The 20,469-nt window shown below is 35.8% G+C and overlaps 1 protein-coding gene across 5 annotated transcripts in view; it reads right to left on the bottom strand.

Annotated features, from left to right (window-relative positions):
* Positions 1-20,469, bottom strand: part of Ryr2 (ryanodine receptor 2) — a 737,098-nt gene that overhangs the window by 81,816 nt on the left and 634,813 nt on the right. For all 5 annotated transcript variants that reach the window (XM_045151997.1, XM_045151996.1, XM_045151994.1 and 2 more), the window contains 8 exons: positions 18,866-18,925; positions 16,767-16,901; positions 12,959-13,071; positions 10,112-10,208; positions 7,932-8,035; positions 6,184-6,235; positions 2,871-2,924; positions 1,666-1,689 (listed from right to left, as the gene is read on the bottom strand). In XM_045151997.1, coding sequence (XP_045007932.1) covers positions 1,666-1,689; positions 2,871-2,924; positions 6,184-6,235; positions 7,932-8,035; positions 10,112-10,208; positions 12,959-13,071; positions 16,767-16,901; positions 18,866-18,925 — 639 coding nt within the window. The remainder of the gene's footprint in view (positions 1-1,665; positions 1,690-2,870; positions 2,925-6,183; positions 6,236-7,931; positions 8,036-10,111; positions 10,209-12,958; positions 13,072-16,766; positions 16,902-18,865; positions 18,926-20,469) is intronic.

Consider the following 20,469-nt stretch of genomic DNA (forward strand, 5'->3'; position numbering starts at 1 on the left):
TCTGCCATTGAAGGTACTTCCCCTGGAATTTGTAAGTCTGAAATAAGGCCTTTCTTTATATAAGCTGCTTCTGTTGGATGTTTGTCCAAGCAATGAGAAACTTACTGCAACATATGCAAATTATATCAAATAACCAACAGATATTTCAAAGTCTGATAGGTTATTAAATTGATAAGGAAAGTAATAAACCCATTACCTGGTTTATTTTTCCATGGTTTTGTTGATATCACATATAGAACAATTACAAAAGTTGATTTTCATAGGTGATAGATAGTACAGAACATTTTTTTCAATACTAAAATATTTCATGTTACTCATACAGCAAAGAGTTGCATGTTACATTAGACATGAATTGTGGGTTGCCACCACATGAAGATCAAAAAAAAAAAAAAAACTGGTGAGGAAGTAGAAATCCCCAAATGTGATCTAGTATATTACACCTATGAATTTATAATTGTAAGCAGCTTTAATATCCTGTCTCATGCTGTGACCTTTAGAGCTACTACTCCACTACTATTTGAGGATTAATTCTCAAGTCTTACTGTTACATGAACTTGCCCACCAATCTAAGTCCAGAGGTACCCTCCCTTTCTCTCTTCTCAGGCCCCAAACCTCCTCACTTGATTTTTTTCTCCTGGGTCTAATCAGAATCCTACACACTAAACACCATATTCCCATTCCTTGCTATTCTCAGATGTCTCCCTGAATAAGGAGTCTCTCCAATGTCACTATGTTTGTCCCTATTACCTGTTATGGAAGCCCATACTTAAGTATTATGGCTACTATATGCAATTAACTATTGTATCTATCAAATTGGTACTAAATCTGAAATTATCTTCAAATACTTAGATTTAAAATTTTACAAATATTAAGATATGTAATAAAAACCATTTATTCCTCCAAATATAACAATAAGTTTACAATACTGTAGTTTATTTCTTATAAGCATATTTTTCAGGGTAGTCTATGTTCATCTATTAAACTAAAAAATATCTGAATATCACCTCTCTGGGATATTTATGATAAATCTGCCAATAAAATATCCACATTAAAATAAAAATAAAACTTTACAGGAACCATACTAAAGTAAAAATATCTTATATTTCTAGATTAAACTGTTTTGTCTTAGCAAACTTTCCAGATCAAGTATTTAAAATCTCAAGATTGTATATATATATGTCCTGTCCAATCCTTTAATGAAGAATCAAAATGCAACACTATGATTATGGTATGTAGTCTCAAGAAACTACTTAAAAGATCAACAGCACACAAAAAAGTAGACTTTTCTTAAGCTTCACTAATAACATTTACCATGCCTGTTTTCATGTAATGAGACTGCTGTAGAAAAGAAGAAAAATCAACAGCAATAAGAGCACAGGCTATACTTGGCAGTGTCTAGATATTAAGTTCATTACTAAAGAGTTGGAATCTTATCCAGCTAAGCAACCTGAGGACACAGCTTCAAAGTGTGACTCATTTGAATCTCAAGAAGACGGCAAGGAAGGGACAGTGAAGAGACCAACCACACTGGAGATACAAGCGTGCAGAATGATTGTTAAGACCTCTAGTCACAAAAGCATCCAAGATGTTGGGTCTAATAAAGGTAAACGTCACAAGAAACTGAAACTCAGACCCAGACAAATACACACACACACATGGTTTTACCTTGCTGCGTTGGGATCCTGTGACCTTAAGGAAGGGTGAGGACAAGAAGCAAGATAGCAATAAACAATTGCTCTGAAAACAGCCAGTTACCCATAAATGGTGTGCACGTCAGGAAAACAGTAACAGTGCCATTCATGGACCATTCTAGTTTACCTGTCTCCATATAGTAAGGATAGATTTGAGACTAGAGCACACACATATTAGAAAAGATTATAGCATCCTATAGGAAATTAAATGTAAGGCATTTTTCTCAGCCAGCAAGAGTCATAAGTCATTCTCCAAATAATTTCTTTGTATATGTTTTTCACCCTGGCTTCAATGTTGCAGAAATGCTCATACAACTTGTTTCTGAAACTGTCACCAATTTTCTAGGTTTACTATTTGACTATACATGCTTGTAGTTCCACCATGCATTGAAAAGACACATTGCTAACAATTCATACATTTCCAGACTTCTAGCTCAAAGTACAAATACATAAATTAAGAAGGTAATAATCTATTCTCTATTTCTTTCTGCTCAATTTCTTTCTTAATATAATCAGTAATGTGGTAGTACTTAGCAATAACTAGCTCTACTATAATCAAAGGGGGAAATAAAATTAACTTTTTTCTAGCTAATTAGCATTAAGCATAATTTCAAATCACAGAAAATATTTAAAAGCTGAGAATTCTGGAGAAAGTAATCATTAAACAGAGCCTAGTCTTAGGAAGAGATGCAACTCTACCTCATGCAAGCAAACCACACGGAGGCAACTACTACTACATATGTACATGGAATGAGTGACCTAAGTGGGCAGATGTAAGAGGCCCACTGATTCAGGAAAAGAATTCTAAAGCAAAAGAATAAATTAAAAACTTGATATCATATTGCTGCTCAGTAAGCATTTTGTTCACACATCTGTTGGTAATTGTGGACAATAACGTTCCTCAGATGAGAGCAATTTGAAGCAGTCTCATCTCTAAGAGTTTTCAGGCACACTCATTCTGAACATATGGGCTTTATTTCCATTGTTCAACTATTCTATGCTCTTGGTCTTAATTTCAGCAAATGTTAGGACTCAGGTTTGTTCATCCAGCTCTGACATGCAGTTCCTTGACACAATAAGCTGCAATAAGCCATGAAGCAAGAAACAAAAAAGTCAGTTGTATGCTATGAAACAATGTCTCCAAATACAGAAAGGTAATTCTAGAATGATCCATCTTACTTCAAAGCTCTTCACTTCTTCTTCACCATCATCATCTTCCTCATCATGACAACTCTGATATGGAGGAAAAAGTAAAAAAAAAAAAAATTAGTAAGGAAAAATGCAAATAATTATTTAATGTAAAAACCTTATTTATTTGTATTAATTCATCATCAGCTTTGTTTAAACAGATATACTAGATACAGCACTTAGATGAGATGCTCACTGAATTCCTGACCCAACAGAAAATTGTATTGTATCCATTGTGTTTTACAATTCACATATAAATTTGCTTATAATATATGCAACAGAGATTAACTCCATCTCATACTACACATACTACATGCTCATGCATTGCCTCACGCCCAACGCAAACCTTAAAAATGAGGATCCTGTTCTCTCATTTTAGACTGCCATTACAATGCATTAATATGGCCACATGTGGCAACCATTACTTAAAATTAACAGAAAGCAGCAGAAAGCAGTATCATTAAATACTGCTTAACAAGTTTCTTATAATCCTCTTATGTTCACTTTAATCATATCTTACCAAAGGAATAAGACAAAATTTGTTGATTATTTATACATAAAACTTATAAAACTGACTACCCCATAATTTTCTCCCCAAATGACAATGGAGTTGTGGTGAAAGCCATGCATGCATTTTTTTTTTAAAAAAATATTTTATTTTATTTTATTTTATTTTATTTTATTTTATTTGAGAGTGACACAGAGAGAGAGAGAGAGGGGCATGCCAGGGCCTCCAGCCACTGCAAACAAACTCCAGAGGCATGCGCCCCCTTGTGCATCTGGCTAACATGGGTCCTGGGGAATCGAGCCTCACACCGGGGTCCTTAGGCTTCACAGGCAAGCGTTTAACGACTAAGCCATCTCTCCAGCCCCCCATGCATACTTTTTTAAAAATCTAATGTCCATAACTCAAAAATCTGTGTTTTAAGAATGCAGATGATGATGGTTGTTGGAACCATGGACTGGGTACAGAAGGCCTGGTTCAACCCTGATAATGCTTGTCATTGGCTGCTCTGACTTGGCAAGTTACTTCTCTCTGAGTCTCATAGTTAAGACTGGAATAAGACTGAGCATCTGAGGGGAGCTGGGCAGATATCCCAGCAGTTAGTAAACTGCCTTGCATTGATGGTGTGAATTTTATTGCTCAGAACTCATATAAGAAAAACAGTGCTGGGTGTGGTTATAATCCCAGCCCCAGGAAGGACACAGGTGGATACCTGGGCTTTCTGATCAGAGTCTAGTCTAGTTAAGTAAGGGAGGTGAGAGACTCTGACTCAAAAGAAATATGTAGGGTGCTTAAGGAATAACACCTTATATTTTCCTCTGGTCTCCATACACATGCATGAGCAACACACATGTGCACACGTGCATGTGCACACACACACAGTGAGAGAGAGCGAGAGACATCTGATTTCTTAAGAGGATTATTTTTTTCTACTTGGGCAAAAGTATCTGAAAAGTAAGCTTTTAATATATCCCAGCTGCCACTCTCATCACAGTTTAGAATCTGGATTATAATGGTGGCCAAAGAAAACTGTTTAACCAAATCCTATGAAAGAAAGATACTTCCTGTCCACTGACATTAGATCATTTCAGGTATTCTACACTGTCCCCTATAGTTGATAACTGCTCAGTGCATGTATGAGGTGCATGCAGATGAATAGTGAAGAGTCACAAATAAGAGAAACACTTTTAACTCAATGAAACATGGGACTTGGAGGGTGAAGATGGGGGGTGGAAGGATAAATACCAGAGGCTGCACTCCACTCACTCATTGATAAACTTTAAAAGGTAGCCCTCTACTCACAATAAACTCTGAAAGACTTGTAGAATTCTTTCTTTTATGTAGCACTTCACTGTTTGCATTTGTAATAACAGGCAGGTGAGTATGGTGTGCAAAGGAAAGAAATGTGAGGACACAGGCCTCTGACATTTGACTACAGGGATAAACTGTAAGTTTGCTGGAGTTACAACATGATTTTAAACTTTTTGATGCACTGGACAGAAATGGAAAAAGTTGCATGAGATAATGGTCTTCCATAGCACATTACATAAATATAATATACAGAAACAGGGATGTAAATTAGTCTAAAAATGCAGGGGCTGGAGAGATGACTTAGCAGTTAAGTGCTTGCCTATGAAGCCTAAGGATCCCGGTTCAAGGCTGGATTTCCCAGGATCCATGTTAGCCAGGTGCATGCATCTGGAGTTCATCTGTAGTGGCTGGAGGCCTTGGCACACCCATTCTCTCTCTCTTTCTCTGCCTCTTTCTATCTGTTGCTGTCAAATAACTAAATAAAAATAAACTATATATATATATATATATATATATATATATATATATATATATATGTTCCTCTGAATCAGAATGCTAAAATCTAGTAAAATATGCCGGGAAGGAAAAAGAAACTGCTGATCATCAAGATGGGGAAAATGGACTACAGCAACAATTGCTTAAAGAAAGCTGGATATCAGCCATCAACAATATATTGGAATATTTTATCAAGTAACTAACTGGGTAACACATGTTTATCATGAATGATTGTACAAAACCTTAGAGTTGAAGTCCATAGAAATCACAGGACAACTTGATTTCTCTGAGCAGAACAAAAAAGATGCCATGACAAATATGAGTGTGGTTAGAAGTATGATTAGATGGATTCCAAATAAGATAGATTAAGCCATACTAGGAAAGGAAAGACTTTAATTCTAAGCCTAGAATCCCCAAGAGTTTCTCGACCACTTATCATATGTGTGTGTGTATGGGTGTGCATGTGCCATGGTATACATGTGGCAGTCAGAAGAGCTGTCTGTGTTCTACTTCCTAATAGATAGGGGCTGTCATTAAGTTGGTGTTGGGAAAATGAACTCAGGCCAGCAGGTTCAAGAGCATGTAACTACTGAGCCATTTCCCCAACTCTCACTTTTTAGTGTATAACCATTTATTTAAATTTTGCTTTCCTATCAGATTTTAAATTCAAAGAGCACATAGCATACATATGCTTTCCTTGTTGACCATGTTATCTCCAACAACTTGACATCCAGTTAATATGTATTGAAAGTTTGGAAAGTTAGTGAGTGCTACATACATAAAGTGTTAATGTAGGAAACAATAACAACTTCCAGGAACTGTGAATAGTTAGTTTTCAGCAACAAGTATAAGAGAATGAGATTAGTGTACTTCATATTTCTATGAATTAACAGTATTTCACTTCATTTCAGAAATGCATAGATTCTTATCTATTATAAAGTTAAATGGATTTCCTTTTATTAAGCATTTAAATCAGAAAAGATCTGTATTTACCTTTGCCATAATATCTGCATAAGCCATATATAAATAATCTTCCTCCAGTTTGCTATGAAATACATGAGAAATAAGAAGCAGTTGTTAAGCACAAGGAAAATCATGTATAGACATATTATTATCACATAAAATAACTTGCCTGTTGTCTTCTAATATATATGCCTATTTACAGTTACAAGAATACAAAATTCAGGCAACAGTGATTATTCAAAAATATTTTAGAATCAGATATCAAAGGTCTTAGAGACCCTAAGTAGCCTTCTCTGACTTACCTTAGAGAAGCTGCCTTCTTGTCGCAAAACACAAATGGTCTATTTATGTACATACATATAAATAATTTTATTCCAACCACAAAATTTGATATAAGCAAACTTACATGGCTTTTGATAGCAAAGAAGATAACTTGAGACAGATGCCATAAAAATAAGATGGTCAGAATAATGATTCTTAAAATTTATGAAAGGAAGGTGGGGAGTGGTGGCGCACGCCTCTAATCCCAGCACTCGGGAGGCAGAGGTAGGAGAATCACCATGATTTCAAGGCCACCCTGAGACTACATGGTGAATTCCTGGTCAGTCTTAGCTAGAGTGAAACCTTACCTCGGAAAAAAAAAAAATTATGGAAGGATATTATACATTTGTTAATCTTTAACAAATATGGAAACCATTAATACATGAAAAATATTGCCGTCAAAATACCTAAAATTTATAAAGTTATTTTAAAAGTTTCATAATTCAACTATAAACAAAAATCACTTATGAGAAATATCTCAGTACCTGATAATGCCAGAGGTGCTCTATGCTTAGGGGTGAAATGATTTTGTTAGTTGGAAGAGAGTAAGAGATAGACATCCTAACAGAGAGGATGGAGTACATTAGCTGGGAAAGCCCATTGTTATGGTGTGCAGAGGTCTCATGGAAGTTGCAAGAGTTCAAAGAAGATGCACGTGGATGTAAATTGATAATTAAATGATCACATTCACTCTGCAGAGAAAGTGTGAGGTTTGGGTCCAACTGGACATTCTTTCATAGGGCAGGCAAGCAGATAAAGATTTTGTAACCTACACAATGTTCCATCTACAGAGACAGTCTATGCAGTACCCCCTACAGAGAGCAGAAGCTGAGGCATTCAGATTACTGGTCCACAATTGCTTTGTGAAAATTTATTTAATTCCACAGAGATCTGCCTTTTGTGGCTTTGATGAATTCATATTACCAAGACTGCAAAAGGCCAGATAAATGGGCTGTACTGTACTCTATAAAGAGATCTCAGGCAAGCTACCAAGTTGAGATAACAATGCCCTCAGCTCTTTAGGTCTTCCTAAGACCAACTTATATAATACAATATAAGGGAAAAGTTAGAGTTACCATCATTGCTTTTTATGCATTTGGGGCACCACAATTTGGTTATGATTATTTTATTTTTAATGACTATTTGGGATAAAAAGAAGAAACTTTTCATAAGAAAAATCAGAATCAATTACATCTGTGTATTACAAAGCTATTAAGCAAAAGGAGAACTCACTGGTAAGTTTTAAACAATGAAAATGAAATAGATTGCTGGTCCAGAAGGGTGTGTGTGTGTGTGTGTGTGTGTGTGTGTGTGTGTGTGTGTGTGATGGGCTGTGTCTGTGAACAGCTTTCCTAAACAAGAAAAGGATGGATTGAAACAAGCACATGACAGACAAGGCTCGGGCAGGGTTCTTGATTTCTTGCTCATAAGTCTGCTGTGAACCTTCCCCTCCATACCATTTCTCTGTTAAAGCTGTGCGGCTGAACAGAAGGATGAGCTGATGGAGAGGATCGACTCTCTTAGTGGCTTCATCTTCTTCTGGAGGTTCAGCTCCTGGTTTCTAAAAACAAAACAAGCTAGATGTATGCAATTCCTTATCTCAAACTAACGTTGAAGCATGGTGGCTTACAGCTGTAATCTCAGAATTTGGGAGACAGAGACAGAAGGTCACAGTTCAAGTCTAGCCTGGACTAAAATAACACCCTATCTTGTGTGTATGGGGGGGGGGGAACAAGGGCAAGGAATGTAATTCAGTGGTCTAACACTTGCTAGCATATGCAAGGCCCTAGGTACCATCCTCAGCACCACAAAAAAAATGTTCAAGTTGGGTGTGGTATAAATACTAGAACTCAGGAGGCTCAGGTAGTTGCATAAGGAAGATTTTGAACTCAAAGCCATTTTGGTTTATATAGCAAGACCCTGTCTCAAATCACAAAACTAACATAAAATCAAAAACAATGTTCACTCAAATCCAGGAACAACATAAGGAATAAGTTCAAACAATAGAAAAACCCTTCAAGCTAAAGAAAGAAAAGATCTTTCTTTTTCTATCCTGATGTGTGCTTCATATATTATGTATGTGGGTTTATGTATTTTATGTTCATATAATATATAATTCAAAGCATATGTAAAATAATAAAAGGTGTTACGCACTGATAACATTACCAGCATAAAACTATGCTATGAATCTTAAAAAGAGGTATTTAATAATTTGACCAAAATTAAACCCCAGTGTGGACAAAGATAACTTATAGAATTATAAGTAGGTGCATAACTAACTGAAGGCACATTTCTGTAGAATGTTAAGCATTGGAGAGGGCTCAACTCATAATATTTCCAATAAAATGCTATTGCCCAAGTATGGAAATTGAAGACACAAAACAATCCTTATGGTATAACATTTTCTTTGTTAAAACAAAGAATGACAGACAAAGAATACAAAATGAGCTTAAGGCTTGAACTACTTCTACATTTCTTTCATGTCCAGTTATTTTAAAACAAAAAAAAATTAGAAAACTTCATTGATAAGAAAAAATATTAATAATTTTTAACTATCTCCAGAACTGATTTATCCTATTTATTGAGTTATACAGTGAATTTTATGCCTTCATGGACTGTCCCATTCTGACAGACTTTTCTTTCACATCAATGCAGTTTTCTCCTGGGTTCATGGCTTGATGTGGTAGGCTCTCAACAAACTCCTACAAGATATCCAAAACTTTGTTTTTTGTTTTGTTTTGTTTTGTTTATTTGTCAAGGGAAATAAAATTCACTTAGAAAACATGGGGATGGGCTGGAGAGATGGCTTAGTGGTTAAGTGCTTGCCTGTGAAGCCTAAGGACCCCGGTTCAAGGCTCGGTTCCCCAGGTCCCACGTTAGCGAGATGCACAAGAGGGCGCACACGTCTGGAGTTCGTTTGCAGAGGCTGGAAGCCCTGGTGTACCCATTCTCTCTCTCTCTCTCCCTCTATCTGTCTTTCTCTCTGTGTCTGTCACTCTCAAATAAATAAATAAAAATTAAAAAAAAAACATGGGAACAAAATCAAAGTTAACTTAACTATATTTCTTGATATTCTGTGAATAAAAGTAACTTTCAGATGAGAGGCCTTTAAGCTAGAAATTTTGAAATCTCTGGCTATACTGCAAACTTTTGTGGAAATTGTGCTTATAAATTGATTTGGAAAGACGGCTTTTTACCAGTTTGAAATATTAGTCCACTACATGAAAAATGCTGGAATCTCTCCCCAGTGTATAGTAACAACAGTACCATAGCCTCTCTTTCCACTCTGTCAGAGGAAAATGAATAATTTCTCTACAGGTCAGCCATGTGTAGTTTATCTTGATTTTAAGGTTACTATACTTTAACAAGGAGTTTAAGAGACCCACTAAGCCACATTTTACTAATAATAAGCTTATATGTTTCATTTTCAATGATATATATTTGAATTTAATGAAATCCTTGGCAATTCAAAGAATAGCTCTTTCGGTAAATAAATATCATAATACTTGACATTAGAATTTTTCCTAGACAAAAGTAGTGCAATGATTTTTTTCTTCAATGCTACATGATAACTGTTCATATTGACCTTGTTATCCAGTCCCAATTCTTTCATTCTATGACCCCATTGAAAACATACTGCTAAATCTTCAATCAGTTTGTCTTCAAAGTAATGCTCTTCTGTTTCAATCCAAGACTTTTCATATCCCTGAAGAAAGAGATTGACAGCCCGATGCCTAAAAGATAAGCACAGTTTCAAACAGGGGATTAAAAAAAAATTAAAATGAATTCAATAGTACCTTAGTACTGGATTATCTGTGCACTAAAAATAAAAGGAAATGCACTTCCTAGTCGTGATTCTTCTCTTCACAGGAGACTTCTGTCAAATAGAGGCAGGTTTCTTGCATATTGGAATTAAATCCAAGCCCAGACCTTTCAGAACTCAGTAATATTGGTAAAATTATTCAACTTTCTCAACTTTCATGATTATCATATTTGCAACTTAAGGTAACATCTACAATTCAAGTATTTAATACTTAAAATACAATAAAGGGTATAAAGTGTAATAAATATTAATGATTTGTATGAATTTGCATAATTTGTACAAATTAGAGCTCATATGGACTTATAATAAATATCAATAGAGGAATTAGTCTGTTTGAATTAACTTCAAGCAAGCACCTTTAACCATTGAGTAATCTCCTAGCCTTGTGTTTGAACTAACTTCAAATGGAGGCTCAGATGATTTCAAACTGAAATGTGCAAAGTTAACTTTCTGAGATTACATACATAAAGGTGAAATATTGGAACACTGATAATAAAATGTCACCTATGAAATAAAAGATCACTATATACTAAACAATCAGTGAAACTCATCATGATGTTAGTAAGATGCAGGTAAGATTGAAATAAGGAAGGATGGAAAAATTTCATGACAATAAGGGGAAGGTGACAGAAGGATGCTATTATATGGGGGAATGTGTGCTTGACAATAATAAAGTGGGCTAAGGATGCACGAGGCAATATGGGTAGAAAGGGTGCTATAGGTCCCTGTCAATACAACCAGAAAAAATCACTATAAAGTCTTATTCATGGATACATTGAAATGAACAAGTGACAAGACAAGGCGGCCAAGAGGGAGAGAGAGTTCCAAAAACAAACACATAATTGACCTAAAATAGACATGAGGCAACTTGAATAAAGTTCATAATGGCAGAGAATATAGTGTATTGGTTGGCCAGCCAGGCCAAATGAGCCAAAGGGTGCAATAGTGGCAATCTGTTATAGGGGAAACCAACTGCTCTCTTATTGAACTGGAGGCCTGCTCCACAGGAAGGAATATATGCCTGAAAACCTATTATGGGGAAGTCATGAGGCCTAGTGGTGTAACACCTGCTAGTGTCTGGCTAAATGCATATATTATGCTCATCAAACTGCCTGGGAAGCACTTTTCTTAGTGTTTATATCCAATATTAATGCTACGCTCAATTTGGTTAGAGAAGCTTATCTTTTCAGATGGAGGGGACCTTGGGATGACTCAGAAAGCACCATAGTGTTGAGAAGTGACAGAGGAGTACTCAGCAATGAAACATCACACCTTCCAAGGCTCAGAATACCCTGCAGAAGAAGAGGTGGCTGGGAGAATGTAAGAGCCAAAGGAAGGGTAAGACTCCTTACAATGCACTATTCCAGGCACAAAATGGCCTGAATATCAATGTCCCTGCAGTGCCATATACCACTTACACAAGATCATCATAATAGGAGGAAAATATGATGACATCAAAAATAAGAGAGACTGGATTGAGACAGGGAGAGGATATGATGGAGAGTGGAGTTGCATAAGAGAATGTGGGTATGAGTGAATTACCATAGTTTATTGTCTATAATTATAAAAGTTTTCAATAAAAAATAAAATTTGATAAAAAAAGAATGCAGTGTCTTGGGAGAACTCCCAGAAGATTAACTTGGCAACCTGGCCTTCAAACCAGATTTGAAGGCACCAGTTTACTTTTTTTTTTTTTTTTGCCAAGCAAATATTCATGTTTATTAATAGGTTGCATAGTCCTTTTTATTCTGATGACTTAACCAGATTACTTTTTTGTTAACAATTGTGTCTGCTTAGCTCTAAGAGAAAGTGATGGGTCTGCCATATTCATATCTATTATTTATGTAAGTCATGTTCTTCCCTGATGCAAATGGAATATTCATACAACAGTGATATTCATACCAATGATTGCTAGCATCTGCTGTGATCATCACACTTCGAGGCACTCTTTGTGCAATAATCCATTAAATTGTATCAACACTCCACAAGGTAGGTAATATCATGCTTCATTTGTTATTCGGGGGGTGGGCATTCAAGGTAGGGTTTTGCTCTAGCCCAGGGTGATCTAGAATTCACTGAGATGATCCTTCTACCAATGCCTCCCCAGTGCTGGGATTAAAAGTGTGTGCTACCAGGCCCAACTCAGAGTTTTTTTTTGTTTTTGGTTTTTCAAGGTAAGTTCTTGCTCTAGCCCAGGCTGTCCTAGAATTCACTATATAGTCTCAGGGTGGCTTCAAACTCATAGCCATCCCCCTATGTCTGTCTCCTGAGTGCTGGGATTAAAGGTGTTTATCACCATGCCCAGTTATGCTTCAGATTAAAAGAAAATTTCTAATAAAGTTGGGTAAGGAAATTGATCAATGTCATATAATAGAGAAACTAAAATATCTGAAATCAAGGCAGTTTGACTGCAATAAATGATTTCCTAATCACTCTGTAGAGCACCCATGTAAGTAGATATCTTCAACATATATGATTTAACAATTACTTGAAATATGACATACTATACTTTCCTATGAAAGTTCAATAAAGAGAAACAAAGTCGCATATTACAAGAACCAATAATTCTCTTCCATCCTTCTCTTGAACTACTGCTATATTAAGACTGATTCTTGTCACCTATCACTTCCCATCAATTAAACACATTTTAAAAACTCTCACCTTGGCAGATTGTACAAAGGAGCCATTCGGAAGCAGGCTACAACAGCTCTTTTCCTCTGCTTAGATAGTAATTTATGCCAAACAGCCTTTTTAGATCTTTGAGGATGTTCCACCTGAGGTAGAATGGCACAAATAAATACATACTTATACCCCAACCCACCCTAGAATACACAGTATTAAACAGCTGCATCTTTTAAATTTATTTCAAATTACCTTAAAATTATTTTGGTAGGAACTACATCCTCAATGTTACCCAAATGTAGTATTTGAAACAGTCCAAGTAAAAATAGCATATTTTTTAAATAATATACTTCCAAAGCTTTGTCATTCCTAAATTAAAGAAACCGAAAAGGATTCTACATAAAATCACTTGTCTTAGGTTCTTTATGGTTTAAAAATGTATCTTTGCCTACACAGAAATTAGCTCATTTATGTAGCCATTGAACTCATTTTATCATACATCAATAAGCAAAGATCATGAATTTTCTATTGCTCTTTGATTTAAGATGACAAGGCTTTATGAACACAGTATCAAGAGTAAGTAGTAGGATTTATTTTTACAAAGATATTAAAATATGTAACTATTTTGTTAGATAGGAACAGAAGAGAATTCAAAAGTTACAGTTGACAATGCAAGTAGACTATGTATTAAATAATGGTATTTGGAACTTCAAGAAGAAAAAGAGATTAATTGTAAGTATTAGAAAGAAGGGAATTCCCAACATGGATTTTTTTTTAATTAATTAGTAATCTCTAGACAACGGAGCACTTTACTTCCCAGACTGAAATATCCCCGGCCAGCACATTTAGATTTCTGGAAGAAATGAAAATGTTGTGTTAGCCCAAAAGAGAAAAACTGAGTTATTATACTTTGATGTTAAAGGATCAGAATATGAATGCAATCACTTTAAATAAAAAAAACAAAAGTTGCTAAATTATATTGGTCTAGAACAATGCAACATCTTTAATTAACAATCACTTATTACTTAGACCCTTTACCCTTCATATGGTCAATAAAACTAATTAACAAATATCAATCTCAGATGTCTTCTCAATGGTATGTCAGGTGTTGAGAACACTATAGACGAAAAGAAAATCAATTGCAGTGTGTTCCAAGAGATCTAACATGTCCCACTTGAAGATTTCACTCTGGGTAGCTTTTGTTAGGGACACAACATACTGCTAAGCATACAGGTGTCCACAGATATGCATGAAATATCTGTACACTAATGATACAGATGAATAGGACAGAAAAGGCTCCTGCTGATTCCTGGATTCAGCATCTGGCAGAGCAGTCCTTATACAAGGGAAGATCTGAACAGTAAGCTTTCCTATGAATCAAATGGGGATCTGAGAAGTGAACACCATGATGTCCTTCATAACTCCTCATGGGATGCTGTGCCAACCTGGCTAGAGTCACAATTCTTAGGATACTAACAGATATGATCTATTTTGGAAGGAAGTGCCAGAGGCATGTGTGAAGCATATATTTTTAAAAAGGTCACTAATACTTCAAAAAATCATATTAAATTTATCTCCTTTTAAAATTCATTTGTTAACTAATTGTGGGCCTGAGGAACAAACTCTGGGTTTTGTGCATGTACTCAACCACAAAGATAAACCCTGGCCAAGCACCTTTGTGTTTGCATTGAATGGAAAGTTAAAATACCTGTGCTCAGTGTTACACATTATATTCACAGGAAGCAGAGGCTTCATAGTTCCCTGAAGCTGAACACCTTTTACACTCTTCTCAGGACAAGTTAAACCTACCACATCTGTACCATTTACAAATGCATCTACCTTCCTCTCTGCATTCTCACATAGCCTGAGCTGATAGAGCTGGCAGTACTCAAGCAGCAAACCTGCTAAGCAAAACATGTAGTAGTGTACTCAGTATGTGTCCACTGTATGAATAGAAGTATAGTAAAAATGACCCCTCATTTTGTTATCATTCACCATAATCAGAGAGATTTAGTAACATACATTCTATTGTATACAATAAACACAATAAGATTGTAATATGCTTCATTTAATATATCTAAATTGCATGAAAGCAATTCTAGGCAAGTGTATGAGAACCACAAAGAATGACGAACTACACTAAAGTAGTGCTGCTGGGATGGTTCTCCAGTACCATCAACCACATTAACCTATTAAATATGCTTATAATTATGGAGACACAACTCTATAACTTTACATATAGTTATATAATATATTATATATATTACTTCAAATTTCATTTACTTAAATCTCTTAATTTGCATATGAATTACAAGTTGCATTTATAATTTCATGAAAATATTATGGAAGTAATTGGGGAAAAATGTCAAGCTACAAAGTGTTATGTGAAGTTAGTCTAGGCCAATAGCTGTATGTACTACAAGTATGCTTGTTGCCTTGTTCTCATCATGTGTTTGGATAAACTGCATGGCAATGGACTCCTTATCATCTGGAGAGCATGTAAGATAGAAAGAAATTAACAGAACACTACCTCAAAAGATACTCATGTTAGTAAACCATTCAAAGCAGGGGTGGATGTTCACAGAATATAAGTATAAATCAAAAATAAATGTTTATTATTGCTATGATTATATGTTCAAATATAGCTAAAGGAAACACAATGTTAAAATTTATTCACCATAACATTTGGGTGGCAAAGGTCCTGAGATCACACCTGGAGGGTTCTTATTTCAATTCAGTACAGAATAACCATGCCAGGCAGCTGTTATCACTGCGGCTCACTGGCAGACAGAATGATGGGCTCAAACCAGGATTCCTCACTCTAGTGTTATCTTGCTGATTAGACTTCATGATCAAAAGAGAATGTACCTCATACTGTACAGATATAAATAAGCTTCACTTAATGGATACAAATTTTATGCAAGAAAATCCAGATATATGTATGAGAACCAAATACTCTCCTGAGTAGACACATTTTATAGAAGTTCACTTTCACAAAAATATAACCTCTACTACTGACACAATATGGCACAATAGGAGGGCAAAAAATAATGATATCAAAATAGAACAGCCACTAATTGGAAAGAATAGGTTCAGTGGAAGGGTTATAAGGGAGGGAGACAGAGATGGGTGTTGTGAGGGGATTAGGATCAGGGTACATTGTGTATATGAATGGAGGATGTCAATAAAAATTATGTATAGATATATATGTGTGTATGATCACACACACACACACACACACACACACACACACCTCTAATTCAAGATGTTTTAAAAGTTGCTTTGGAAATTCTGAAACTAAGGAAAAAAGAAGCAAAGCTGACAATGAGCTAGGTAGTATGCAAAAAGGGACAACTGAAGAGTTATGCAAAACCAAGTTTCTCATGTGTGGTTTTGATAACAATGTACTGCTCATCTCTAAATGAATTTTTTCATGATCTCCCAAAATATCTCTAAGAGGAAGGTGAAACAAGTAACACAAAAGAAGATACTTCAGCTATTAAACCAGTAAAAAATAATATAAAAGTATATAGTTATGAATGATAATGAAATGTTATAAACATAAAATATTTGAAATCAGGTTTAACACTTAAATATTTTATCATAAAGATTAAAAATTAGTATGTAATATAATCTATATAGTTTTGTGAATATTTTGAAAAAAGATAATAAAACAAAGCCTTGTATCTCAAATTGCTCCAAAAATTATAATTCTGAAATTATATTTTTTACATAGTAGCCATTCCTGAATTTAATACCCATTATACTGAATATACTCAACATACATGTTTTTAAACCAATTTTAGTGGTGCAGGTAGTCATGATTGAAGGAGCATAACAATCTGACCTGTTCCAGATGAAAAAGCACATTTGCTATATCCAACACACGTTCCACTGTCTTTTCTGGGTCTGAGGTATCTTCAGTTCTGTTTGGCAAGTCTTTGTAGAGAGCCATTTGCCACCTAATTGCAGGATCTTCCAACTGCAGAAAAATATGAAAAGCACAAAATATACAAGGTAACCATCTAGAGAGGGAGAGGGTCCACAGTTACTAACTGGGCACATGGCACAGGGCTGTAAAAGTACCTGAGTAAATGTAGCCATGAGATGTGTGTGTCTACAGACCCCACACATTGTAAAGTAATATAGTTGCTAAGTAAGAGGATGCTGTGTTCTTGAGCCTGTTAAGAGTGGTTTTGAGTCTCTTATCACACACACAAATATGTAACTGTGAGGAAATGTATGTGCTAATTTGATGGACAGCTACCAGAAAGAAAGTTAAAGAACCATGAGAGGTAATCTACCACATACATAATTGGGAATATTTCCCTAAACAAGTTAAGATGTAATTAAGGTTAAGGTTGAGTTGGAGAAAGACAAAAGAAGGTGTAAGGCAACCCTTCATCTTTCTCTGCCTGGTTCACATTCTGTTGAAAAATTCACATGTTTACTTTTTCAATGTATGTATGTATGTATGCATATATGTATACATGTATGTATGCATATATGTATGTATGTGTGTGTGATGTGTGCATGCACATGCTACCATAGGCATGAGGAGGTCTGAGGACAACCCCAGGATGTTTATCTTTCCCTTCTACCTTTTTTGAGACAATATATTCCTTGGTTGTTTTATTTCTGCTTCATATGTACCAACTGAGCTGGCATATGAGCTTACAGATTCTCCTCATTCTATTGCCCATTGCTGTAGGCACATCAGGATCATAGATGTGCATGACACTTTGCATCCAGCTTTACATGGGTGGCAAGGAATCAAACTGGGGCTGACAAATTTTCATGTAAGTCCGTTTAACTAATGAGCAATCTCCACATTTACTTTTTTTTATAAGCAATGAAATATGATTATATTCATCTATAAACTCAGAAGCGATTCCCAGAGAAACACATATTTTAGGGCTGGAGAGATGGCTTAGTGGTTAAGCGCCTGCCTGTGAAGCCTAAGGACCCTGGTTCGAGGCTCTGTTCCCCAGGTCCCACGTTAGCCAGATGCACAAGGGGGCGCACGCGTCTGGAGTTCGTTTGCAGAGGCTGGAAGCCCTAGTGCGCCCATTCTCTCTCTCTCCCTCTGTCTTTCTCTCTGTGTCTGTCGCTCTCAAATAAATAAATAAACAAACAAACAAATAAATAAATAAATAAAAACTCATATTTTAAACTGTATAAGTCAAGACAGATCTATAAAAGTTAAATGCAAAGGAAATTATAAATAAAATCTTACTGTTTTAAGAAAGGTAATTAAATCTTTAAAACTAGCACATACAAATACCATAATGGGAGAAGAAGCATGTCACTTCAAAAAATAAAATCAAATGTTTCATTAAAAATGGGCAAAGAAACTGGACATGGAGTACATGCGTTTAATCTGCCCACTTAGGAGGCAGAGTTAGGAGGATTGTCAAGCATTCAAGCCTACCCTGAGACAACACAGTGAATTTCAGGTCAGCCTGAGCTAGAGTGAGACCCTACCTCAAAAACAACAACAAGAAGAAAACAAAACAAACCACAAGGAGAATGCAGGTGGACAAAGCAATCCCTTTGCTCCTTCTCTTCCACTTTAGAATTAGCATTAAAACTGAGACTGTAATAACACAGAAACAAATGGGTAGTATCTAAAACTTCAAAAGTTCTAAGAACACATAAATAGAAATGACATAAGTCAAAAAATAGGAAGTAAGGAGACAGCATTTTATATAGTACTGTACATCTGAACCTAGGTCCCAATGCTTGAATGGAAAACACTCTACAAAGTGAGCCATTTCCTCAGGCCCTGTTACAATTTTTAAAACAAAAGGGTTTGCCAATAAGATAACAAGTAATTAAATTAATAAAATCTTCACTGTCTTAATAGCCAAAGTAAGATTCTTTGTATTATTATTAATAGATTAAATCAGAAATACTTTATCTGGTTTGGGACAAAAGCAGGCTTACCTTGCCTTGCAAGTGGATATTACTGCGAATTATGTCTCGTACTTCATCCTCAGTGTCTTTCTGTCAAGAAATACATATTACCTAAGGGAAATTATTACCATCAACAGAAACAACTCAGTTGTCCTTTGAAATAGTATATGTCTGACAAATATGTTTATTTAAATATATGCCATGAATCTGAAGTACTCTATTTTAGACAACTTTTTTTTTTTTTTTTCTTTTTGGTTTTTTGAGGTTGGGTCTCACTCTATCCCAGGCTGACCTGTAATTCTCTATGTAGTCTCAGGGTGGCCTTGAATTCACAGCGATTCTTTTACCTCAGCATTCCGAGTGGAGTGCTGGGACTAAAGGCGTGTGCCACCACGCCCAGCTCTTAGACAACTTCTTGAAATTGGCATGGCTCCAAGCAAGACAACAATCTGCTCTAACTCCTCAACATCATGACTGAGCTGATTGATCTTAACAATGTATAACAAGAAGAGGAGCAGAAATACATTGGGCCCAGTCACAAATATGTCCAAAGTCTCACCCCAAATCTCTACAAAGTGATTTTTAGCATATAACCACATGCTCCATAATGTTGTTGTGTATATCTGAGAATCAAACATCAGACAACTGAAGGTGCTCTGCCCAAGCCTCTTCTGCATTCATGCTTGTTGAGGCACTAAATAGAAGTGATTCATACACAGTACACTGAATCTCTGTGGGAAACAGAGCAGGAAGAATGTGTCTTCCAGTTTTCATGGAGAAAAATAGTAATACAATTCATTACTTTCTGCTCTGATTTTAATTATTTCTTTCCTTCTGGAGTTCTTTGGGTTGGATTTTTCTTGTTTTTCCAGTGCCTTTAGGTAGATGGTTAGGTTATTGATTTGGGATCTCTATGTTTTTTGTTGTTTTTTTTTTTAAATAAGGCATTGAGTGCTATGAATTTTCCCTTGAGGACCACCTTCATGTGTCCCATAAGTTTTGGTATGATGTGTTCTCATTGTCATTCAGTTCTAGAAATTTTGCAATTTCATTTTTTATTTCATCCACTATCCACTTATTGTTTAAAAGTGTGCTGTTCAGTTTCCAGGTGCCATTGGGATTCTTGGTGGGTCTTTAGTTATTAATTTCTAGCAATATAGCATCATGCAGGGAAGTATGTCAATCTTCCTAAATATGTGGAGGCAGGATTTGTGACCCAGTATATGGGTCTATTTTACAGAATGTTCCATGGGCTCCTGAGAAGAATGTGTAGTCTGTGGATTTGGGATGGAAAGTTCTGTAGATGTCCGTTAGGTCTAAGTGCTCTATGGTTTTGTTGAGCTCTCTTACTTCCCTGTTGAGTTTCTGTTTGGATGATCTGTCTATTACTGATAATGGTGTATTGAAGTCCCCAACTATGATGGTGTTGGTACTAGCACAAGGGTGAAGGAGATCAACACACAGAAATATCAACTCCTACCAAATCAGAGATCCAGAGATCCAGAAGCCTCTACCGCCTCATCACTGAAGCACACCAAAGATGAACCCAACATGGCTCAGGGAAATTTTGCAGAAAAGGGGGCAGAAAGAATGTCAGAGCCACATGTTGGGTCATGATATGCAGACATTTATCC

Source organism: Jaculus jaculus, chromosome 6 (genome assembly GCF_020740685.1).
Source record: "Jaculus jaculus isolate mJacJac1 chromosome 6, mJacJac1.mat.Y.cur, whole genome shotgun sequence".
Taxonomy (NCBI): Eukaryota; Metazoa; Chordata; class Mammalia; order Rodentia; family Dipodidae; genus Jaculus; species Jaculus jaculus.